The sequence below is a fragment of the Ornithorhynchus anatinus genome, chromosome 16 (assembly GCF_004115215.2).
Source record: "Ornithorhynchus anatinus isolate Pmale09 chromosome 16, mOrnAna1.pri.v4, whole genome shotgun sequence".
NCBI lineage: Eukaryota > Metazoa > Chordata > Mammalia > Monotremata > Ornithorhynchidae > Ornithorhynchus > Ornithorhynchus anatinus.
This window is the reverse complement of record NC_041743.1, coordinates 15,618,926-15,642,102: the sequence shown is the minus strand read 5'-3', so window position 1 is coordinate 15,642,102 and position 23,177 is coordinate 15,618,926. Positions and strand designations below refer to the sequence as shown.

The 23,177-nt window shown below is 55.4% G+C and overlaps 1 protein-coding gene across 1 annotated transcript; it reads left to right on the top strand.

Moving 5' to 3' along the window:
• Positions 1 to 208: 208 nt before the first annotated feature.
• Positions 209 to 21,679, top strand: UCHL5 (ubiquitin C-terminal hydrolase L5). Its single transcript, XM_029081068.2, has 11 exons — positions 209 to 313; positions 4,207 to 4,270; positions 5,913 to 6,018; positions 10,205 to 10,330; positions 10,419 to 10,480; positions 10,579 to 10,709; positions 12,865 to 12,928; positions 14,453 to 14,555; positions 16,379 to 16,492; positions 18,402 to 18,500; positions 21,207 to 21,679. The coding sequence occupies exons 1-11, from the start codon at positions 238 to 240 to the stop codon at positions 21,249 to 21,251; spliced, it is 990 nt and encodes a 329-aa protein (XP_028936901.1). The 5' UTR covers positions 209 to 237; the 3' UTR covers positions 21,252 to 21,679.
• The last annotated feature ends 1,498 nt before the right edge of the window (positions 21,680 to 23,177 follow it).

The following is a 23,177-nucleotide window of genomic DNA, read 5'->3' as shown; positions in this document are numbered from 1 at the left end:
AGCTGACGGGAGGTCGGCGTGGGCCGGTCGGCGCCGCGGCGGCTCCCGCTCCGGAGGCCCCGGATGTGGCGGGCTCCTCCCCCCTCCCCCCAGAGGGCGAGGCCGGGCGCGGAGGCCGCCGGGAAGGAGGCGGCGCCCGCGGGCGCGGGGAGATGACGTCACGCCCGCGCGCCGAGGAGGGCAGGGAGGGGCCGGGCGGAGCGCGCGTGCGCGGGCGGGCGGGAGGGAGGGAGGGCCATGGCGGGCAGCGCCGGAGAGTGGTGCCTCATGGAGAGCGACCCGGGCGTCTTCACCGAGCTCATCAAAGGATTCGGTGAGAGCCCCGGAGGGAGGAAAAAGGAAGGAAGGCGGGCGGGCGGGCCGGTGGGAGACGCCTTCCCCTCCTCGGGGCGACGGGTGGCGGGCGGCGGCCTCTGCGCATGCGCCGGCGGCCCTCCGGGACCTGCCTCCCCCCTCCCCCCTTTCTGCCGATAAGGAAACTGAGGCACAGAGAAGGGAGCAGACTGGCACGAGGGCGCCCCGAGGCCTCCTCCTCCTCCTCCTCCTGTTGGTGTTTGTTAAGCGCTCGCTGTGTGCCGAGCACTGTGCTAAGCGCTGGGGGAAATGCAGGGTCCTCCGGGTGACCCCCGTGGGGCTCGCACTCTTCACCCCCATTTGATGGTAGGCGCTTAGCATGGCTCAGTGGCAAGAGCCCGGGCTTGGGAGGCGGAGGTCATGGGTTCCAATCCCGGCTCTGCCACTTGGCAGCTGGGTGACCGTGGGCGAGTCACTTCTCTGGGCCTCAGTGGCCTCGTCTGGAAAATGGGGATGGAGACTGGGAGCCCCACGTGGGACAACCCGATTCCCCTGGGTCTCCCCCGGCGCCTGGAACGGTGCTCGGCACATAGGAAGCGCTTAACCGATACCAACGTTATTATTACTGTGTGTCAAGCGCTGTTCTAAGCGCTGGGAGAGATAGAATCATAATAGTGATAATCGTGTTGGCATTTCGTGTGTCGAGCACCGTTCTGAGCGGTGGGGGAGATGCGAGGTCATCACTTGTCCCACGTGGGGCTCGCACCCTCCACCCCCATTTGATGTTAAGCGCTTAAAGTGTGTCGAGCACTGTTCTGAGCGCCGCGGGAGATGCGAGGTCATCAGGTTGTCCCACGTGGGGCTCACGGTCTTCATCCCTGTTTTCCAGATGAGCTTACCGAGGCGCGGAGAAGTGAAGTGGCTTGCCCAAGGTCACCCAGGTGACAGGCGGCGGAGCCGGGATTAGCATCCATGACCTCCGACTCCCAAGCCCGGGCTCTTTCCGCCGAGCCACGCTGCTTCTCTAATCTCTGGGATTAGAACCCCGGTCCGGCCCGGGGTCTTTGCACCGGCTTTCTTCTCCTCCTCCTCCTCCTCCTCCAGCCGGAGCTACAGATTTCCCTCCGAAACCTGCATCCCTTTCCCCGGCAGTATGTCACCCCCCGTCCCCCCGGGGAAGAGGCCGTTGAGTAATTCACGTTGGCGCTAAACTCTCCCACTCAGACTTTAACTTGGCTGTCAACGGTGAAAGGGGATTGTGGATCTGGGAGATCCTTGGATTCTTTTCCCCAGGCTTTCACCGACTAGATCTTGGTTCCGACGGTCGAGTCGGTGGTGGTTCTTCAGTGCTCGTTGTGCTTCCTCATCCCCTTACTGCCGGGGAAGGAAGGAAGGAAGGACTACGGGTAATAGTAATAACAATAATCACGATATTTGTTGAGCACTGACTGTGGGCCAGGCACTGCTGTAAGCGCTGGGATAGATCCAAGGTAGTCAGGGACAGGAGTTGGCTTCCTTCTCGTTCGCCACTGCTGCTTTCACCCCACATTCCACCTCTCCCTCCTCGCTCTCTCTCCCTTTCTCTGAAGCCCATATCATCCGCTTCCGCCGCCCACTCCAGTGACCTGTTCCGGTCATCTACCCCTTTCCCCCCCCCCCCCCCCCCAGGTCCCTCCTCCAACTTTCTGGACCATTTTGATCCCCTTCTCATTCTCCAACCCTCCACCGATCCTTGGGGACTTTGACAGCCAAGGGGGTGACCCCCACGAGCCCGCCCCTTCCCCCGAGTGAGAACTCCTCTCCTCCGATGACCTCCTCCGCCTCGCACACTCACCGACCCGGGCACCCGCTACTAGGTTTTGCAGTCTCTGGTCACTCTACGGTCTCTCCCCTCACCAAGTTCTGAAAATCCCGTATCGGATGACAGCGTCCTCACCTGCTCTCTTTCCCCGACACGCACCCGCCGCAACTCCGCCTTGCTTCTCCACGGAGAACTCCGTTCTTTCGACCCCCTCCGGTGTCCTATAGCCGTCCTACCCCGTTTGGTCTCCGTACTTAGACCGCCTTCCGATGCACGGATTGACGCCCTTGACGCCCCCCCCCCCCCCCCGCCAGACTGAACTCTCTTGCTTTCCTGCCCCTCCACCGGTCTTGTGCCACTGACCGCAACCCTGGGTGACTTCCACAGTCGGCTGCCTCCTTCCTCCACCCCTGTGCCAGACCCGCAGGGTATCGTCGGCGGAAATGCGGGCACCTCTGACCCCGTCCGCCTGAAATCGAGTATCTGCTTCAGTTCGGTCTTGACAGCAGTATTTTTCTTTCCTAACTCACTCGTACCCCCACCTCCCCTGCCAGCTGCTAAGTTTTTTATTTTTAATGGTATCGGTTAAGCACCGAGTTAGAAGCGAATCGGGTTGGACGCAGCCCCTGTCCCACGAGGGGCTCACAGTCTCGATCCCCGCTTTACGGACGAGGGATGAAGTGACCTGCCCAGGGTCACACAGCAGAGAAGCGGCGGGGCTGGGATTAGAACCCGTGACCTCTCTCCCAGGTCTGGACTCTCTCCATTCTGCCGTGCTGCTATTTAAGGACAGAGACTGCATTTGATCTGCTTGTAGTCAGTCTTCCCCAGTGTTCAGTACAGGGTAGCCTTTAGTAAAGACTTAACAAATACTCCTCTTGTTATAAGAATAATAATAACGGTAGTATTAAGCGCTTGCTATTAGCCAAGCCCTGTACTAAGCCCTAGGGTAGATACAAGATCAGGTTCCACGTGGGACTCCCAGTCGAAGCGGGAGGGGGAACAGGTATCGAATCCCCATTTTGCACGTGGGAAGAACCGAGGCACGGAAGAGTCCCTGGGCTCGCCCAAGGTGTCACTCGCCCAAGGTGTCACGGCGGTCACGCGACGGAACCGGGATTGGCATCCGGGTCCTCTGACCGCCGGGCCCGTGCTTTTTCCGCTAGGCCGTGCTACTTGTATTCGTGAGGCGGCACGACCTCTGCGGGGAAGACCCTGTTTATTTTGTTAATGAGGTGTCCGTCCCCTTGATTCTATTTGTCGTGATCATGTTCTCTTGTTTCTGTCCCTCTGTCTCCCCCGTTTAGACTGCGAGCCCGTTACTGGGCAGGGATCGTCTCTATCTGTTGCCGAATTGTACGTTCCAAGCGCTTAGTACGGTGCTCTGCGCATAGCGCTCAGTAAATACTATCGAATGAATGAATTAAACAGTGGGTCATGTTCACTGAACGTCTACTTTGTGCGGGGCACTGTACTAAGCGCTCGGCAGGGTACAGCGCGACCACAGAGCAGGCACATTCTGTCCGTCTCCCCCGATTGGACCGTGAGCCCGTCATCGGGCAGGGACTGTCTCTATCTGGTGCCGAATTGTCCGTTCCAAGCGCTTAGTACAGTGCTCTGCACGTAGTAAGCGCTCAATAAATGCTATTGAGGGAATGACTGAGTGAACACGTTCCCTCCCTCCGTGGACCGGGGAATCAGTGGGCATCCGTTCCGCTCCCGGCTCTGCCACTGTGTTGGAAGGTGCGATCGTTTTCAAAATGGGAGTGGAAGAGGGGATAGGTGAGGAGAGAAAACGGGAAACGGTGAAGGGCGCTAGGGTTTTGGAGCATTGAAATGCAGCTTTCCTGAGGGGAGGAATCGTGAATGTTAATTCGTAGAAATCTCCCAAACGCCTAGTCCGATGCCGCGCACGTAGTAAGCGCTCCGGTAAGGAGACCGATTGATTGACAACCATAGGTTGCAAAAGGAAGCTATGCCAAGAGGGCGGATTTTTAAAGTTGACCATCACTACGTTTTTTTTTTTTTTTAGAAATTAGGCACGTTTCTTATCGAACGCGACCTTGGAAACGGCGCGAGATAACCCCGTCCTGAAAATGTATTTATTTTAGGTTGCCGAGGAGCCCAAGTGGAAGAGATATGGAGTTTGGAGCCTGAGAATTTTGAAAAATTAAAGTAAGTCGGACTGTTCAACAGCGTTTTCTGCCTTATTGCCCTGCCTCCGCCCCCTGCCCCCCCCCCCCCCCCAAAGAAAAAAGCATGTTCGATTCCTCCCATGAGATTTGATTTGGGCCACAGACCCTCAGAATCAGCGATGAGGAGCTTCCATCCCCATCCTGCTGTTCTAAATGGAAAGATGACGCCGGACGTAATGTGGGATATTTAGAAGCAGAGACAGCCGTGATCTACTGAGAAGCAGAATGCCTTAGTGGCAAGAGCCCGGGCTTGGGAGTCAGAGGTCGTGGGTTCTAATCCCGGCTCCGCCGCCTGTCTGCCGTGTGACCTTGGGCAAGCCACTTCACTTCTCTGGGCCTCAGTTCCCTCATCTGTAAAATGGGGATTAAGACTGTGAGCCCCACGTGGGACAACCTGATTCCCCTGTATCTCCCCCAGCGCTTAGAACAGTGCACGGCACATAGTAAGCGCTTCACAAATACCATCGTCACTGCTAACGGTTGATACCTCTTTCTGAGTCAAGAAAGAGGGAAGTCCAGCGGTCCGAATGCAGTCATTTCCTGTTTGCCTGGGCCTCCTGTGAGAGGGAGGTCGCTGTCTTTTCCGGAGAGCAGGTTTCGTGGCAACGACCAATCAGTCGATTGGTATTGTCCGCTTCCTAGAGCGGTGTGCTAAACTCTTGGGAAAATACAACACAACCGAGTTGATGAAGATGATGGTATCTGTTCAGCGCCTGCTGTGTGCCAAGCACTGTTCTAAGCACTGGGGTAGATACAAGCCGATCGGGTCGGACACGGTCCCTGTCGCACAGGGGGCTCGCGGTCTTAATCCGCATTTTACAGATGCGGGAAGCGAGGCCCAGAGAAGGGAAGCGACTCCCCCGAGGTCACACAGCAGACAGGTGGCGGAGCCGAGATCAGAACCCAGGTGCTTCTGTCTTCCGGGCCCGTGCTCCATCCACTGGGCCGCGCCGCTCCTCAACCCAAAAGTTGCTTTGTGCTTTGCACGTCGTTTTGCTCCTTCCGAGTCTGGAGACTTCAGTGAGAAAAACAGTACTCTACCCAAGGTTAAGAAAGCTCACTGCTGAGTTGTTTTTTTTTTTTTCTTTTTACCATCTGTGAAGCCAAGTCGGTACCGGACTTTCGATTCTTCAGAAAATGAAACAGGAAAAGCGGCCGAGTACCGAAAGAGGAAAAGGCCAAAAGAAAAGACAGAGAGGCAGATGACCTTCTGAACACCTTGTAATTTCAGCGAGTTTGGAAACTGTTCCATAAGCAACTTCGGGCGAGCTATCCGCCTTCCTGCCAGTTTGGAATTAGGACTGCGTTTCGAACCCTATCTAGGTCTAGGGGAGGCTGTGAAACACGGAGTCGATACTTCTCAGTCGTACGTTTGAAAGGGAAAATAGTTGGTTAAAATTAAGGAAAGACTATGCCAACCCCGATCGTGCCCCGTGGTCAGCGTTAGAGAATCAGAAAGATCAAAATCGAAATCACTGGCCGTGTTCTCCAGCAGCGTGTGCGTCGAAGCAGTCTGAGCTCACCGCTCGGTAATTGTCCATTCGTACGGGTTAAATCTGTCCGGCAGACGTGTCGTTTAAAAATCGTGAAATTTTGCATCGCGGTTGTATTTTGTTTCACAGGCCAGTTCACGGGCTGATTTTCCTCTTCAAGTGGCAGCCAGGAGAAGAACCGGCGGGCTCTGTGGTTCAGGATTCCAGGCTGGATACTATCTTTTTTGCCAAACAGGTAAGGCAGCTTACGCATATTCGGACACCTTCCGAGAAAGGCCTTGGAAGGCGTCTTGTCGGACCCCCTTACTCAGCGCAGTCGCCGTCTCGGCCGGAAGAACGCCGTTTGGTCGAGGTCTGAGGCTAGTTTTCCCCTGGACGGGCCACGTCTCTGTCACGGGCTCGGCGTCTGGCCGATGATTCGGACCCTGGCAGTTGTGGGGGTTTCCAGTTCCTCGGCGGCTTTACTCGGTGTCAGCACCGCTGCCGATTAATGATACGGCTGGACTTTTCAAGTCTCTTACACCTAGCACCCCCACCGGCTGTCCAGTCCTGAGTTTTTCCAAAGATTCCGGCCTCATTCAACGGCCTTACCGTGGCGACCGTGGCGCGGCACCCGTCGGCTCGGTCAGAATGTCACCAGAGGAAGGTTAAGGAGTGATGAGCCTCGAGTCGGTTGTACCCTCGAGTTCCTCTCGTACGTTCTGCCGTCTGCGGTTTCAGGGGAATCAAGACCGTGATGGACGGTGAGCGTCGAGATGTGCGTCGCGCGCTCTCCCCCTTGGAAAATTAAACAGCAGGGACGAGAAGATGCCCCAGTCACAGTCTCTGTAATAGTAATAATAAAAACGGTGGTACTTGTTAAGCGCTCACTATGCGCCAAGCGCCATTCTAAGTGCCGAGGTAGATACAGGTTAGGTTGGAAACGGTCCCTGTCCCCCATGGGGCCCGCACCCTTAATCCCCATTTTAAAGGTGAAGTGACCGAGGCCCAGAGAAACCGATTGACTGCCTCAAGGCCACCCAGCGGACGTGTGGCGGCGCCGGGGTTGGAGCCCGGGTCTTGCTGACCCCCAGGCCCGGGCTCTGTCCACTGAGCCACGCTGCCTCCGGTCGATTTTGCCGTGCGGGGCCTCGGCCGCGGGGCAGAAAGGTGAAAACCCCCGCGGCTGGGCAGATGAAGCGGATCTCGGGCACCGTTTTGAAGTTGTAGGGCGGCTGAGGGAGTAGACCGGATTACCGCCGTCCCGTCCTCGGGAATCCAGCCTCATCACCCGCCTTCGGCCCCCTCGTCTCACCCTAGGGCAGCTCCGCGGGGGAGAAAATCAACAGGAAGACCGCCCGAATATCTGCAGTAGAACGCTTACCTGCCGGGTGCCGGTGGGCGAGTCACTTCGCTTCCCTGTGCCTCGGTGTCTCGACTCTAAAATGGGAGTTGAGCGCCTGTTCCTCTTTCTGCTTGGACTGAGGGCCCCGGGTGGGGCGGGGATTGGACCTCGTGTGATGAGCTCGTATCCTGTGCCCGTGCACAGCAGATACCGTCGCCGTTAACAGCACCCTGATTTTTAGAATATGCCAAATGTTGTCGGAGAGGATTCCCCCCCCCCCGTTGGACAATCTTCCGTGAATAGCTTGGAGTCCCGATTCCCGGGACTTTTTTTTTTTTTTTTTTAACAGTTTCACACTGTACAAGCCCTTACTTTTCCCCCCCAGTATTCATTAGTGATTAAATTGGAACCCCTCATCTAAGTTGCGTTCGTTCGTTCAGTCACGTCTGTCGAACGCTTACGGTGTGCAGGGCGCTGTACTAAGCGCTTGGGAAGGTACAACGCAGCGATTAAACGTGACATTCCTGCCCACGAGAGATTTACAATCTAGTATCAGACACAGCGGTTTCTGCAGTGACTGGAGAGGTGGCACTGTTTTATTCGGAATTGGGCTCAGTAAGAACGTAGCGATATTTGAATTTGTGACTCATTTTAGAAACCCAGAGGGAGTTTTTAAACGGGTATGAAAGAGATGATTTCGAATGAGGGCCCTTGAGAAGCAGCGTGGCTCAGCGGAAAGAGCCCGGGCTTGGGAGCCAGAGGTTGTGGGTTCTAATCCCGGCTCCGCCACCCGTCGGCTGGGGCGAGTCACTTGACTTCTCGGTGCCTCGGTGACCTCATCTGGAAAATGGGGCTGAAGACCGTGAGCCTCACGTGGGACAACCCGATCACCCCGCATCTACCCCGGCGCTTAGAACGGCGCGTGGCACGGAGAGCCTCAGAAGCAGCGTGGCTCAGCGGAAAGAGCACGGGCTAAAGAGTCGGAGGTTGTGGGTTCTACTCCCGGCTCTGCCACCCGTCGGCTGGGTGACTTGGGGCGGGTCGCTTGACTTCTCGGTGCCTCGGTGACCTCATCCGGAAAATGGGGATGAGGACCTTGAGCCCCAAGTGGGACAGCCTGATGACCCCGTAGCTACCCCAGCGCTTGGAACGGTGCTCTGCACATAGTAAGCGCTTAACAAATACCAGCATTATTATTATTATTATTCTGGCTGATTTTTCTTTTCCTTTCCTCTGTATTTTCAGTGGTGCCTGATTGTGCCACCAAGTGGCAGCACACTCCTTAAGAAAAACTCAATCCACTGGCCTAAGAGCTCGGGCGTACACCCCACTCTCCTAAAATAGCAGGAGTAATAATAATAATTATATTATTGTAATCGTATATATAAATGCGTTATATATTATAATAATAATCATCCCAGACCTTGCAGTCGGGAAACACGCACGTACTACTCCCCCCTTGCATTCCCATTCGGCACCCTCCTCCGGGAAGACGGCCGAACCTTGACCGCAAAACTCACCTTTGGGCCTCAGGCTCTCTCCGTCCGACAGGTCGGCGCTCGCCTCCACCGGATTTCCCGCGCGGGGATTAGTCCGGAAGGGCTCGTTGGAGGAGTTGGGGTTTTAGGAGAGCTTGGAATCCCGGGAGGGCGGAGGTTTGGCCAGTTTGGGAGCCGGGGAGTTCCGGGCTCGGGGCAGCGGCGGGAGCGAGAGAGGTCGGGGGACGGGGTGCAGTCGGGGGGGTGAACGTTGGAGGAGGGAAGGGTGCGGCCCGGGCGGCCGTCGTCCTCTTCTCCTTCACCCGTGCGCTTGAATGCTTAAATGCACCCCCCCCCCCCCCCCCCCCCCGACTCTCGTGTCCCTCGCTTTGTAATCGGTCGCCTCCCCCGCTAGACCGTAAGCTCCTTGAGGGTAGGGATCGCGTCTGCTTACTCTCCCGTCCTCTGCCACGCGCTCGCCGCGGCGCTCAGCGCCCAGAAAGCATCTCCAGTTAGCTGGAGAAGAGCAGCGTGGCCTGGCGGGTAGAGCCCGGGCCCGAGAGTCAGAGGGACCTGCGCACTGATCCCAGCTCGGCTGCCCATCTCCCGTGTGGCCTCGGACACACGGCGCTCGCTTCTGAGGTGGGGGGGATTGAGCCCGTGAGCCTCACGTCGGACAGGGAGCGGGTCCAACCCGCCCAACTCGCGTCCGAGCTCAGTTCGGCGGCCTGCACGGAGTAAGCGCGTAACGGATGCCGCCGTTTTAGAAGACGAGAGAAAACAAGCAGAGGCACGGGGCGGGGCAAGAGGAAATAATTTGAGAGTCGGCCTCGTAGAGACGGTAGCTGAAGCGACGTGAGCAGGCGTAGACGCCGCCGCCGCCGCCATCTTCCCTGTCCCCCGAGCCTGTAACCTGGGCGTTATCCTCGACTCATCCCTTTCTAACCCACGTATTCGGTCTGTCGCCAAATCCCGTCGGCCCCGCCTTCGCAACCTCACTAAAATCCCGCCCCTTCCTCCCCATCCGTCCCACCTCGACTACCGCCTCGGCCTCCTCCCTGGTCCCCTGCCTCTCTCCCGCTCCAGTTCGTGCTCCGCTCTGCTGCCCGGATCATTTTTCTGAAAACGTTCAGTCCGCGTTTCCCCGCTCCTCTCCCTCTTCTCATCAGTGCTGTGTATTGAGGGCTCCCTGGGTGCACGCGATCACCTTGGCCCTTCCCCTCTCAGCTGGCCGATCTCCTACCGGACCCCACCCCGCTCCTCTAGTGCCAACCTACTCGCCGCACCTCGATCTCGTCCGCCTTGCCGCCTGGAACCCCCTCCCCCTTCGCATCTGACAGACCACCCCCCTCCCCCGCTTTCAAAACCATTTAGAGTCGCATCTCCTCCAGGAGGCCTTCCCCGACCAGTCCCAGCGGTCAGTGGTTTGGATTTTATTCCCGGGGTGTCGGCCGAATAAGCGAGGATACCGTAGTGATCGATCTCTTCCGAACCTTTGTCACGAAGCTCTCGCCTCGGGAAGTGGTTTTTGTGGCCTTTTTTCAGTTGGCTTCCGGGGCCCGACCGAGGTCGTCGGTGGGCCGTTGGTTGACGTCCCTCGGTGTCCTTGTGTCTTGAAGGTGATAAACAACGCGTGCGCTACCCAAGCCATAGTAAGCGTCCTGTTGAATTGCACCCATCGTGACGTCCACCTCGGGGAAACGCTGTCGGAGTTTAAAGAGTTTTCACAGAGTTTTGACGCGGCGGTAAGTTTCGTCTTCTCTCGGTTTGGAAGCGCCCGCTTTTGATCCGCGACTTCTTCCCTTGACACGCCTACTTTGCCCACTGTTTTAGATGAAAGGTCTGGCGCTAAGCAACTCGGAAGTGATTCGGCAAGTTCACAACAGCTTCGCCAGGTACACGTTCTCGGCGCGCGAACACGGCCCTCGCCTTCGGTCTCCTTTTTCCCTCTCCCCCAACTGTCGACGGTCAATTTCTCTCTTGCCCACCCTAGGCAACAGATGTTCGAATTCGACGCGAAGACGTCGGCCAAAGAGGAAGATGCTTTTCATTTTGTCAGTTACGTTCCCGTCAGCGGTAGGCTCTATGAATTAGATGGTTTACGAGAAGGACCGATCGATCTAGGTAATTCTCCTTTACTCCGCCTCGAGAATTAATTCGGCCGGGTGTGCTCCCAGGTCACTTCCCCAGAGCACCGTTTGTCCTCGGAAAAGAAATTCTTGAAGGAAATGTAAACAGATCTCCGGGATCGAGAGTGGAGGTGGATTCAAGCAGAGCAGGGGCATTTCTTCGGCGCTTAGAACAGTGCTTGGCACGGAGTAAGCGCTTAACGGCTACCGTCATTATTATTATTATTATTTTTATTATTATCGTTCTACGACAAGGCAGCTGCATGGTTACAAAACCCCTGTTAGAAAAATTGTTTTGTGTCAGCTACTTTCCAGTGGGAAATAAGGGGGAAGGTGGTTGGAAAACAGTCAAAATAGCGAATGGTCTCTGGGATACTGGGAGAGATTCAGGATGGGTTTGCGGGGGGTGGGAGGGAAGCGTAAAAGAAAAACTGGTTTCACACGGCCTGCACTTCCCTAACATGTATTAGTTAAGCACTTCGTACACAGTCAGTGCTCAATAAATGCGACCGAATGAATTAGTTATTATTAATTCCCAATGGGAGGGGATTCATAACCCAAGAAAATGGCCAGTAAGCAAGAATAGTCACGGCTTAACTGCCTTTACAATGCTCATTAACTTCTGATGACGGGTAGGCACAGGTTCCCGTCGTCTGTTGGAAACAACATTCCCGGTAGAGCCCCTTGGGGATCGGTCAGTGGTATTTACTGGGCGCTCACTGTGGGCGGAGCACTGTACTAAACGCTCGGCAGCGTACAGTACGACAGACACATCCCCCGCACGTAAGCTTACAGGCTAGAAGAGGAGATGGACATTGATAGAAATAAATTAGTAAGTGCGTAACACATCCCGCCATTAACGATGGGCGAGGACCTTAAACGGAGATACGGCCATTCAGCGGACACCTTCTGGCATCAGTGCCCCCCGTTCTTGCGTTTTCTCAAAATCACTCTCAGAAATAAAGCGTGTTCTGGCAGGAGGGTTTGTTATATCAAGGAGGTGGGGGTTGGGTTTATTTTTGTCCAGTAGATAATTTTTTGGCAGAATGCTCTGGTATTTAAACCTTCCGCCTACACTAGGATTTGAATGCATTTTTATGTCGGAAGATAGATTCGGCATCGGTCGGTCAAATACTTGTTCCCCCGCCGTGTCGACGGGTCACCGAGCGTCAGCCAGCGGTCGTGACGGGGAACGGGGCCGCCTGATTACGCGGCCGGTCGATCTCCTACTTGGGGGCCGAGCGCCGTGCTAAGCGCCGAGGTAGAAACCAGGAGCTGGACACGGTCCCTGTCCCACGTGGGACTCACAGCCCGATCGGAAGCGGAGGGGCACTGACGGTCGTGTCGATCGATTACCCGCCCTGTGCAGAGCGCCGGACCAAACGCTCGACGACGTGAGTCGCCAGGCACGATACCAGGAAGCGGCGTGGCTCCGTGGGAAGAGCACAGGCTTGGGAGTCGCAGGTCATGGGTTCGAATCCCCGCTCTGCCGCTTGTCAGCCGGGTGACTGTGGGCAAGTCACTTCACTTCTCCGTGCCTCAGTTACCTCATCTGGAAAATGGGGATGAAGACTGTGAGCCTCACGCGGGACAACCCGCGATCTACCCCGGTGCTTAGAACAGCGCTCTGCACGTAGTTAGCGCTAAACAAATGCCACCATTATTATTATCGTTATTATTATGATCCCCCGCCTCCAGGGAGCCCTCGAAGCTGGCATTTTCAAACCCAGTGGAGTTCGGCCCTTTGGGGCGCAGGCTCTTATCCCGTTCTGTTTCTCTTGTTTCAAAGGCTGATTTGAAACTTTTTTTTAGCTTTACAAACTAACGTCTTCAGGTGAACAGTCGGCGGGGCCACCGGGTCCATCAGTTCATCGTGTTAATTGAGCGCTTACTGTGTGCACGGCACCGTGCTAAGCGCTGTGGGAGAATATGGTAAATTAGAGTCGGCAGGTCTGTTTCCTGCCCACGAGGAGCCTCCGGCGTATAGAGAGGTTCAGACGGGTTTATCGAGGGCTTACCGTGTGCAGGGGGGTGCGATACACATCCCCGCCCGCAACGGGATCACGGTCTAGGGGCCGTCTGCCTGCTGTCGCGTTTTCGAGCGGAACCTGCTTGCAGATTGACGTGTCTTCTTCCCGACTCTTTTCTAGGTGCCTGTAATCAAGACGACTGGATCAGTGCCGTGAGGCCGGTCATAGAGAAGAGAATACAGAAGTAAATGCCTACCGGCCGAGGGGCGAAGGGGGGCGTTTCTCAGTCGTCGCAGAGGGCGACCGAGCTTTTATGCCGGAAACAAATGGGTTCTCTGCGTATTTGGGCGGCAGATCCCTGAGAAAATCAGCCGGTTCCTCGAAGGGGGAGGGTCCAGAGTTGAAGCGGAGACTTCTGTGCCCCGGGATGGGGAGGGCGGGCGGGGGGCTCGAGGGTCGGGATGGGCTCTTCTCCCCGGCCTCTCCCCCGCCTCTCCCTCCGTCTCACCCCCGATCCGCTGCTCCCGGTGCCGAAAGGGTCAAGACTGGGAGCTCGCTCGTTGCGGGCGGGGAATGAGTCCGTCTGTTGCTAGGTCGCACTCTCCCAAGCACTCGGCCCAGTGCTCTGCACGCAGTAAGCGCTCAGTAAATACCATCGAACCGTATAGAGAGAATATGAACCGTTGGAGATGGAGCTTCATAGCAAAGAAGGCCTTTTTTCGGCCTCGGTGCCCTAAGACACAAACGCGCTTCTTCACAGCACGGAAGCAGCGTGGCGTAATGGATAGGGCTCGGGCCTGGGACTCGGAAGGTCGCGGGGGTCTCGTCCCGGCTCCGCCGCTTGTCTTGCCGGGTGGCCTTGGGCTTGTCACTTCCCTTCCCCGTGCCTCAGTTCCCTCATCCGTAATACGGGGATTTGAGCCCGTGAGCCCCATGTGGGACGAGGACTGTGTCCGACCTGATTCGCTCCTATCCACCCCAGTGCTCGGTACAGTGCCCGGCCCAAAGTAAGCGCTTAACATCCGCGCTGATTATTATTATTAAATCCCTCATCTAATTTGAAATCATCCGTACCGTAACCAAATTCCAACTTAGTCCAGTTGTAAAATGGGGATTCAAACTGTGAGCCCCACGTGGGACAATCCGATCACCCTGTATCTCCCCCCCCCGCCCCCCAAGAGCGTGGAACGGTGCTCTGCACATAGTAAGCGCTTAACGGGTACCGCCATTATTATTATTATCATTATATTGGAGTCTGTTAAAACTTCAGTAGATCATTTTGAGGTTTTTAAGAGAAAGTTGGGAGGATCGCTCCACAGTAAGCTTTATGAAAGTAATTTCCAGAAGGCCTTACGTTACTGCGAGTAATTTTAATGCCGGCAGCGGCTCTTTGATAATTCACCTCAGTGCACTTTGAGGCGAAAAGTGCTGTACAGAACCGAAGTGCGTGATTATTTTAATAGCGCACTCTGAATTCTCTGAAAGTCAGTTGACTATAGGTGTCACCCTACTTTTGAAGCCTGGAGTTTTTAAATGGCAGATCGCACCAGTTGCCTAGATAGTAGCTGCCTTTTCATTCTCCACCCAAGCGGGGATGTGCGGTGCCTTTTCATTTTCAGATCTGTGACGCTTGAGATAAGCACTTCACGTGTACTGAGCGTTGGGGTGAATGAGGGAGAGTGTCTTCTGATAGACGTAGTTGTGGAATAAGACGTGCGTGTTGATGTACTCCGACGAAGTCTTGATTCTCCAAAATCTTCTCTTTCAGGTATAGCGAAGGCGAAATACGATTTAACTTGATGGCCATTGTGTCTGACAGGAAAATGATATATGAACAGAAAATAGCTGAATTACAAAGACAACTTGCAGAGGTTGGTCTCCAGTGTTTGACCTTTCCAAAATTTAGTAATCACCATTTAGCAAATTTCATCATTTTCTGGGGGGGGGGGGAAGAAAACTAATCGCACCACTTGGTAGCATAGGTCGAGTGGAGGTGCCCAAGTGTGGTCTCGTGTACCTAAACCTCCATTTCGTTTTAAGGGTCCTCTGTGTATTTGCCCGCGTAATATTTTATGCGAGAACTCTCAGGTGATCCTTCTAAAAACGGCACTTGTCACACGAAGGGACGCTTACCGCAATTTCTGCTCACCTGAAAAGTGTCTCTTTCAAGGGTAGAGCAGGTTTGCCTGCAAGTAACGTGGATCCGAGGACCATTTCCTTAAACTAGGAATGAGCATTTTGAGCAGAGCGTTGGTTCCTTTTCCGGCTGGAGCGGAATCTTGAATCACTGCATCAAGGGAAAAAAAAAAATCCATCCTTTTATCAGACTCATGATCCATCCAGATTCAGTCGTATTTTCCTCAGTAACAGCAGAAAGTGTTCCAGGGAACGGCGTGACACTGTCCTCTAGCCTCCCAGACTTCGTCTTCTAGTAGCGCGTACTCTCCCAAGTGCCGAAACAGTGCTCTGCACACAGTACGTGCTCAGGAAGTACGATTGAGCCGCCAACCCTGAATTGATCTGACCCCTTTTTGAACCCGTTGGTTATCTGTGCCTGCCCCACTTTGGGCAGGCGCACTTCACTCTCCCGGGCGCTTTCAGTTCAGGGCTCTGCACGCCGTAAGCGCTCGGTAAATACCGCCGACGGCTCGACTCAAAAAGAACCCAGTGTAGTTACCGCTTGCCGGGTTAAATCTCCCTGCTTCCCGCCCCCCCCCCCCCCAACCCAGCCTCTCCCTTTGAATCTTTCGTCTTCAAGTTTAAGTGACACCCCTAGGTTCTGGGGCTGTGGGATCCGTAAAGAATTCCACATTAACTTTGTCCACGACTTGATAATTCTGTACGTTTCAAACCTGTCTTCTCTTGACCCGCCCTTTCCCCACCTGAAGATTCCTAATCAGTCGAAGCTGGCCTCATAAGGAAACTGCTCGACCCTTCCGTTCTCCTTGGCTGTTCTCCCCCCTTCCTTTCCTTGTCCTTCCTAACAGGCCACAGCTGCAGTTGTACGCTGTTTTCCCGGTGTGGGTGCACTTTGGCAAAACTGCCTTTTCTTTTCTCCCCCACTCCGTACCCTTTTCGATGAGGCCCAGCATGCTCTTTCTAAGCTTTCAGAAATCGTAGATTTTTCAATGAAAACATTAAGGGTGTCACTCAGCTTGACTTCCGCACTGGGTTCCCGAGCGCCGTATGGTCGTACTGAAAATATCGAGGCACTGATGATGGCGCGTCGAACGGCCGTGCGTAATAATGGCCTCTAAGGGCCTACTCCGCGCCCCGGACCATACGATGCTCTAGGGCGGTCACAAGCAAATCGGGTCGGATGCGGTCCCCGTACCTTGTGGGGGCTCAGTCTCGCTCCGCAGGGGCCCGGGGAAGTGAAGTGACTCACCCGAGGTCACACGGGAGACGAGTGGCGGAGCCGGGATTAGAACCCGGGACTTTCTGACTCCCAGGCCTGTGTTCTCTCCACCAAGCCGTGCGGCTTCTCGTGCACGTAGCGTTATTCGGTATCCCCCCCCCCCCCCCCCCCCCGTAGACTCGAAAGCCCTTCATGGGTAGGGATTACATCTGTCCGCTCTGTTGATCGTATTTTCCCAAGCACTTGGTATGAACGGTAAAGACTCGGTAAATACCTTTGATTGATTTTATTCTATTAAGCAACTGACGACAGGCGCGTGGCTTCTTTCTCTCCAAGGAGGAGCCTATGGATACAGATCAGAGCAGTAACATGCTGAGTTCCATCCAGTCAGAAGTTGCCAAAAATCAGATGCTAATTGAAGAAGAAATTCAGAAGCTAAAGAGATATAAGGTATGCTTTTGGTTCGATTCCTACACGTGTAGAATAAAGGTCAACGTGGGGCTAATTGCAGATGGGCGATAGGGCACAAAACTCGGGCTGTCCCGTCTCTGGAAACAAACGTACGAAATCCTCTCCCGGCCCATTCCTCTGGATTTCTACTTGGGGGAGTCGAGGCCGTGGTCTAGCCAGCTTCATCTCGCTGGGCTTTTCTGTTTTTCTTATTCCTTTCTGTCGGTACAAAAGAGAGCTGCTTCAGCAAGATAATGATTATGGTATTTAAGCGCTTACTATATGCCAGGCACCGTTCTAAGCGCCGGGGCGGATGCAAGTGAATGAGGTTGGACACCCGAGGCTCACGCTCTTGATCCCCATTCTACAGATGAGGTCACCGAGGCCCAGAGAAGTGAAGCGACTTGCCCGAGATCACACGACGGACGGATGATGATGATAATGGCCTTTAAGCGCTTGCTGTGTGTCGAGCACTGTTCTGAGCACCGGAGGCAGGATTAGAACCCAGGTCCTTCTGAGGCCCAGACCCGCGCTCTGTCCACTAGGCCGCGCTGCTGCTCCCTTTCCTGCTTTCCTGTTCCTTCTTTTCTTCGGTTTCCCGCCCGGTCCATCCGTACCTCTTTGTACAGCTATTAGTTGCCGCTCTCTATCACCCTTCTCTCTGATCCCACTGCTACATTGCTCGCCGATTTTGGTACCTTTTTTTTTTTTTTTTTTTTTTAATTATTAATGGTGTTTAATCACTTACCGTACGCCGGGCTAAATGCCGGGCTAAATGCCGGGCTAGATACAAGCTAGTCGGGTCGGACGCAGTCCCGTGTCCCACACGGGGCTCACGGTCTTAATTCAGCCGTTCTACACGTGAGGTAACTGAGACCCAGATGAAGTGGAGCGACTTGCCCAAGGTCACACAACGGAAAAGTAGTAATAATAATAATAATAATAATAACAACGGTGGTATTCGTTAAGCGCTTACTATGTGCAGAGCACCGTTCTGAGCGCTGGGGGAGACCCAGGGGAACCGGGTTGTCCCACGTGGGGCTCCCAGTCTTCATCCCCACTTTACGGATGAGCCAACTGAGGCCCAGAGAGGTTCGGTGACTCGCCCGCGGCCCCACAGCTGACGAGTGGCGGGGCCGGGATTCGAACCCATGACCACGGACTCCCAAGCCCGGGCTCCTTCCACGGAGCCATGCTAGCAGAGCCGGGATTAGCACCCAGGTCCTTTCCCCCTCCCAGGCCCGTGCCCTATCCCCTGGGCCACCCTGCTTCTCTTTCCTCAGCTTCCTACTCCTGCTCCTTTCTGCTCTGATCCTTGGGGGCTCCCGCGCTCAGCCGCCCTCCGGCCTCCCCCCCGCCCCCCCCCCCCCCCCCCCCCCTCTCTTCGTTCCCACGTTTGTCTCGGCTGGTCCGTCTTCTGCCGTTTCCTCCCTCCGCCGACGGACGGTGCCCTTCCTCTTCGAGTCCGGTCGCTTTGAAAATGGGAGCGTGGGTTGGCATTCGGCGGCAGGCCATCATCGGCGCGTGATGGCGCCATTCTCTTTATTTCATCCACCTGTGGTCGGGCAGTGCCGGCCGCCGATATGAAGAGCCTGGTTGTGGGGAGGGGGTTTCATCCCCAGGTTCGACTCCGCTGCCCGAAACTAGGATCGTGAAAACCCGAGGGCTGTAGTAAACAGGTTCTCGAATGGGACCTGGGCGCCTCTGATTTTACTGAAGTTCCGTATTCCAGGTAGGGACTGCTTTCACTCAGGGTGGTCGTGTCCGAGGTGAATCCTGCTTATGGAATGTGAGCGTAGAATTGGCCGTTCCTCCTGTGTTCTCGCATAGCCCAAAGAGAATTCCGGCATCCAGAAGCACCCTAGCATGGACACTTCCCTTTGAGCGTTCTTTTCCCGTTGACTTTCAGATCGAAAATATCAGAAGGAAGCATAATTATCTGCCTTTCATCATGGAATTGTTAAAGACCTTAGCAGAACATCAACAGTTGATACCGCTCGTAGAGAAGGTAAGCACTTTCGGAGACCCCGCTGTGGGAGGAGCTAGATCCGGCAGGGTTTTCAGCCCCTTTCCTCTTAAAATGTAAATGTCCGTTTTTGGAAAACCGTCGATTGACAACAGTCGGGCGTACTCACTGAGCACGTACCGTGTGCAGAGCATCGTACCAGACGGCGGAGAGAGTGTAACGGTAGAACGCACGCGTTCCCTGAAGAGCAGGGAACCGGTGCTTTACGAGCCCGTGAAAGAAGTAGATCAGGCAGTGGTGTTTATTGAGCACCGTGTTCCCTACTAAGGTCTTAGGGAAGAATAATAATCACGGTATTTGTTAAGCGCTCAGTATACGCCGAGCACAGACACGATCCCCTTCCGTAAAGGTTGCACCTTCTAGGTTTTGGGGAGACGGCCTTTCCGTAATTTCCGGAAAGGAGGAAGAGCTGTTCAAACAGCGGAGTTCGTAAAAGGCCCCCTACGTGCTTTTAGACTGTAAGCTCGTTGTGGGCAGGGTACGTATCCGTTATACTGTGCCGCACTCCCCCAAGCGCTCAGCACGGTGCCTTTCACACAGTAAGCGCTCAATAAATGCTGCCGATCGGTTGCTTGCCTACTTGTAAGCGCAGCGACAGATAGTCCCACAGTGGTAAAGTGGAGTCAGACCACCGAGATGGTCCGTGGCCTCGGGGGGGGGACGGGGGGAGGGAGGAACGAAAAATCCATCAGGGAAAGGCTCGTGGAGGAGGTGGGATTTACGAAATTACGGATGTGGACGTAAGTGCCGAGGGACCGAGGCAGGGGTGAATAATAATAGTAATCGCGGTGCCCGTTAAGCGCTTCCTACGTGCCGGACACCGTACCGGTCTGTGGGGCGCCTGTCAGCAAATCGGATCGGACACGGTCCCCGCCCCACGTGGGGTTCACAGTCTCGCTCCCCATTTACAGATGAGGTAACTGAGGCCCAGAGAAGTGAAGTGACCCGCCCAAGGCCACACAACGGACACGTGGCAGAGCCGGGATCAGAACCCCCCGACCCTTGGGCTTCCAGGCCCGTGCTGTCTCCGCCGAGCCGTGTCGCTTCTCATAAAGAATGCGATTCCAATGGGAAGGCGATGCGGAAGGGTGGGGGAGACGAGGAAACGGAGGCTCGATCGGGGAAAGCCCCTTAGGGGAGGGGTGATGGAAGTAAGGCTTTGACGGTGGGAGGGGCGACCGTCTGTCGGGTGTGAAGGGGAGGGAGTCGCAGGATGGAATCAGGACACGGTCAGTGGCGAGATAAATGGTATCGAGGTACGCCGAGTAGGTTGGGCGTTGAGGGAGCAAAGTGTGCAGGCTGGATTGTAATAGGAAATTAGGGAGGTAGGTAGGTAGGAGGTGGAGTGCTTTAAAGCCGACGTTCGATGCAGAGGTGTTTAAATAGACCGCCCTCCAGGTGTTTTCCTTTTTTTTTTGTGAGGATTAGTGTTTTTTTTATAAGTACTCCGCGTGTTATATTTGCAGATGAAAAGTGTTTCTGTTCAGTAAAACCGTCAGCGATGGTCTTCACTTAAAACTTAGCGTTTTCAGAGCGCTGTACTCAGCGCTCGGAAGAGTCAGCGCAAAAGAGTTGGTAGACACGTGCCCGGCTTACCGTCCGGAGGGGGACAGAGACGTTTTAAAATAATTTACAGACATGTACACGCTCGCCGTGGGGTCGAGGGCGGGGCGGGCGTCAGGTGGCCAAGGGGTACGGACCCGAGTGGCTTGGGCATCCCCGAAAGGAGAGAGAGAGTAGGGGGAATGAGGGCTTAGTCAGAGTGGGAAATAAGGCCTCTTGAGGGAGATGGGGTTCTTAATAAGGCTTTGAAGTTGGGGAAGGGGGATCGTCTGCGTACGTGAAGCGGGAGGGAAGTCCAGGCCCCAGGGAGAGCACGGGCGAGGGGATGGCGGTGAGATAGGCGAGATCGAGGAGCGGGACGCGCGGGCTGGTAGCAGTAGGAAATCGGCGGGGTCAGGTAGGTGAGGCCAAGCCGATCGAATGAGTTAAACCCGGTGGTAAGGGGTCTCTGCTCGATGCGGGGGTGGAGGAGTAACTGGAGGTTCTCGAGTGGGGAGACTCGTCGTGAATTTTTTTTTTTTTTTTAAGAAAAACGGTCTGGGCGGGGACGGCAGAGCCGAGCCCGGAGTCGAACGGGGGAGAGACGGGAGGCAGGGAGGTCGGCGAGGCGGGGTGGGATGAGTGCTCGGATCAGCGCGACAGCGGTCCGCGCGGAGAGGAGAGGGTGGATTCCAGCCGACGCCGCGAAGGCGGAACTGACCGGTTTTGGCGACGGGGAATACGTGGGTCGAGTGGGAGAGATGAGTCGGGGATGACGCCCAGACTCGTGAGCCAGAGAAGGTAGCGGTGTCGTCTGCAGTGCTGGGAAAGTCAGGGGAAGGATAGCGTTTGGGCGGGGAGGTGAAGAGGTCTGTCGTGGCCTTGTTAGATTTGAGGTAAGATCCGCAGAAATTCGAGGGCTCGGGCTTCCGCACACGGTAAGCGCTCGGTAAATATCATTGATCGGAGGCGGTTTTATTTTATTTTAATTTTTTTTACACATCTCGAGGCTTCAGTCGCTACGGACCTCCGAAAGTAACCGTAGGAAGTGGAGCTCGTTCCGTGTTTCCCGCGGGAGGAGTCGTTCGCTCTAATGTGGCACAGCCGACGCTACGGAAACCGTAACCTGCTCTTTTCACCTTCCAGGCGAAAGAAAAACAGAACGCGAAGAAAGCTCAGGAAACCAAGTGAAGTCGACTCCGTCGGTGGGAGACGCACACGTTTCTGCTTCCGGTTTTATTTTCACGGAAACGAAAGGAACGAGTATATAGTATTTTCAGTAAAATCTCAGCCGGTTCAGCGCCCCTCTGACAGTTGTAACGGTCTGTCTCCTGTCGAATGCATGGGTTCGTACGAACGCTTCCCCTACCTGCATCGTGTGCATGTAGCGCGCTACTAAATAAAAAGTCACGTTTAGAGTCGCTTGACCAAATTCAGTTATTTTGACAGCATTCCAAGTAACCTCTGGAACTCGAACTACTGTTATGGACCTAAAAACGGTATTCTGTATCTCTCGATGGTTCTCCTAATTTATCGTCTAAGTTGTTTTTTGGGTTTTTTTTTTGGTCCCGCATTTGAAGATGAAGATTTTATAATAAAAGAGAAAATGTCAGATCTAACGAAGACGGTCGAGCTTTCTTTGCTTCTCATCACTCCCAGAGTGTTCCTTTCGGTTCTCTGCTTTCTCTGTGGGGATTTCATCGAATCGTATTTCCAGTCCTCTATCCCCGATGATTGAGAATTGCTTTCCGTCCCCAAGCCCTTGGGATAACGTGGTCGTCTCCAGGGACTCCACCGCAATCGACTGAGCACGTGAGTATCCCATCTTATGCGGGCCAAGGGTTTCGGTCGAGCAACTGTTTGGGATACCTTGGGCCTCGTGTCTGGGAAAGGTGGTTTTGTAGTTTAAGGCCGAGATTCCGCCACATCTTACATCTAAGGGCCAGGAACCTCTTGGCCCCGTTGCCGCCTCAGAACGCTAGCCCTGAGCGCTCCGGGAGCGACGCTTAAGGATCCTCGGGAGCCCCAGCGGGAGAAAATGCTCCTCGGAACGATACCGTAAGTTTAGAAGTTAAGCGCCTGGTACACGGCAGGTGGTTAAAACGCTCAGTCAGCACCATGGATCGACGGAGATGTCGCAGTGCGCGTCACGGTTTTAGAAATCACGCGTTCCTTGACAAACGCGACGGAGTCGCGAACGGTAGCGTCGGGTGCTTACCGTGCGCGGAGCGCCGTACTAAGCGCTCGGGCGCGTACAGTGAGATCTCAAGCAGGTCGCTCCTCGTGGGCGGGGAATACGTCTACCCGCAGTGTCGTAGCGTGCTCCCCCAAGCGCTCAGCACAGTGCGCCGCCCCCGGTAAGCGCTCCGTCGATGCCGCGGATGGATGGCCGCAGAGAGGATCGACCGTGGGAACTTTATTTGTCCGGCTGCTGGTATATTCCCCAATTGTGGACCGCTAAGGAACAGAAGGATTCTTGGAGCCGTCGAGAGCGAGTGGTTTAGGAAAGAATCTCGGGGAGACAGGAGCGTTTTCAGAGCCGGAGCGTTGCTCGTTCCTCCCGCCGGCCACGAAGTTCCTCTGGCGGGATCTTCTCGCCCGAGTCCCCCGTTGCGGCTGCTCCTGGACGCGGGGGGGCCAGACCACGGGGGGCGGAAACGGTCGGACGGAGCCGAGGTCGGCCTCCGCGACTTGCGTAACGTTGAAAACTCGGTCGAATTTTCCGTTGCGCAGTTACTCACGTTCGGTTTCTTCCCTTTCCCGGGAGTCTCAGACCATCGTGACACTTTTCTGGCTATTGCCACCGGTCCCCGTGAGTAGAGGGGTGAGGACGAGGAGGAGAACCCCCGGTTCTGCCCGGCCTTTTGACCAGAAGGTCCGTCGGGGAATTGGGCCGGCTAGGAGAAATGCCGCCGCTGGCCGCCAAATACGTCGGCGCCCGTCTTCTGTCCCGGTCAGATGCGCCTTGCCGGGGAGCACCGCCGGTCTCTGCGTCGTGAAGACGATCGACGAGAAGCCGCGAGGCCCTGTGGAAAGGGCCCAGGCGGGCCTGGGGGTCGGAGACCTGGATTCCGGCTCCGGCCCCGCCCCCCCCCCCCCCCCCCCCGTCTGCCGCGT

Coding starts and splice junctions, on each gene's coding strand:
- UCHL5 (XM_029081068.2), top strand. CDS start 238: ATGGCGGGCAGCGCCGGAGAGTGGTGCCTCATGGAGAGCGACCCGGGC. Junction 314..4,206: donor CGAGCTCATCAAAGGATTCG/GTGAGAGCCCCG, acceptor TATTTATTTTAG/GTTGCCGAGGAGCCCAAGTG. Junction 10,481..10,578: donor GTTCACAACAGCTTCGCCAG/GTACACGTTCTC, acceptor TGCCCACCCTAG/GCAACAGATGTTCGAATTCG.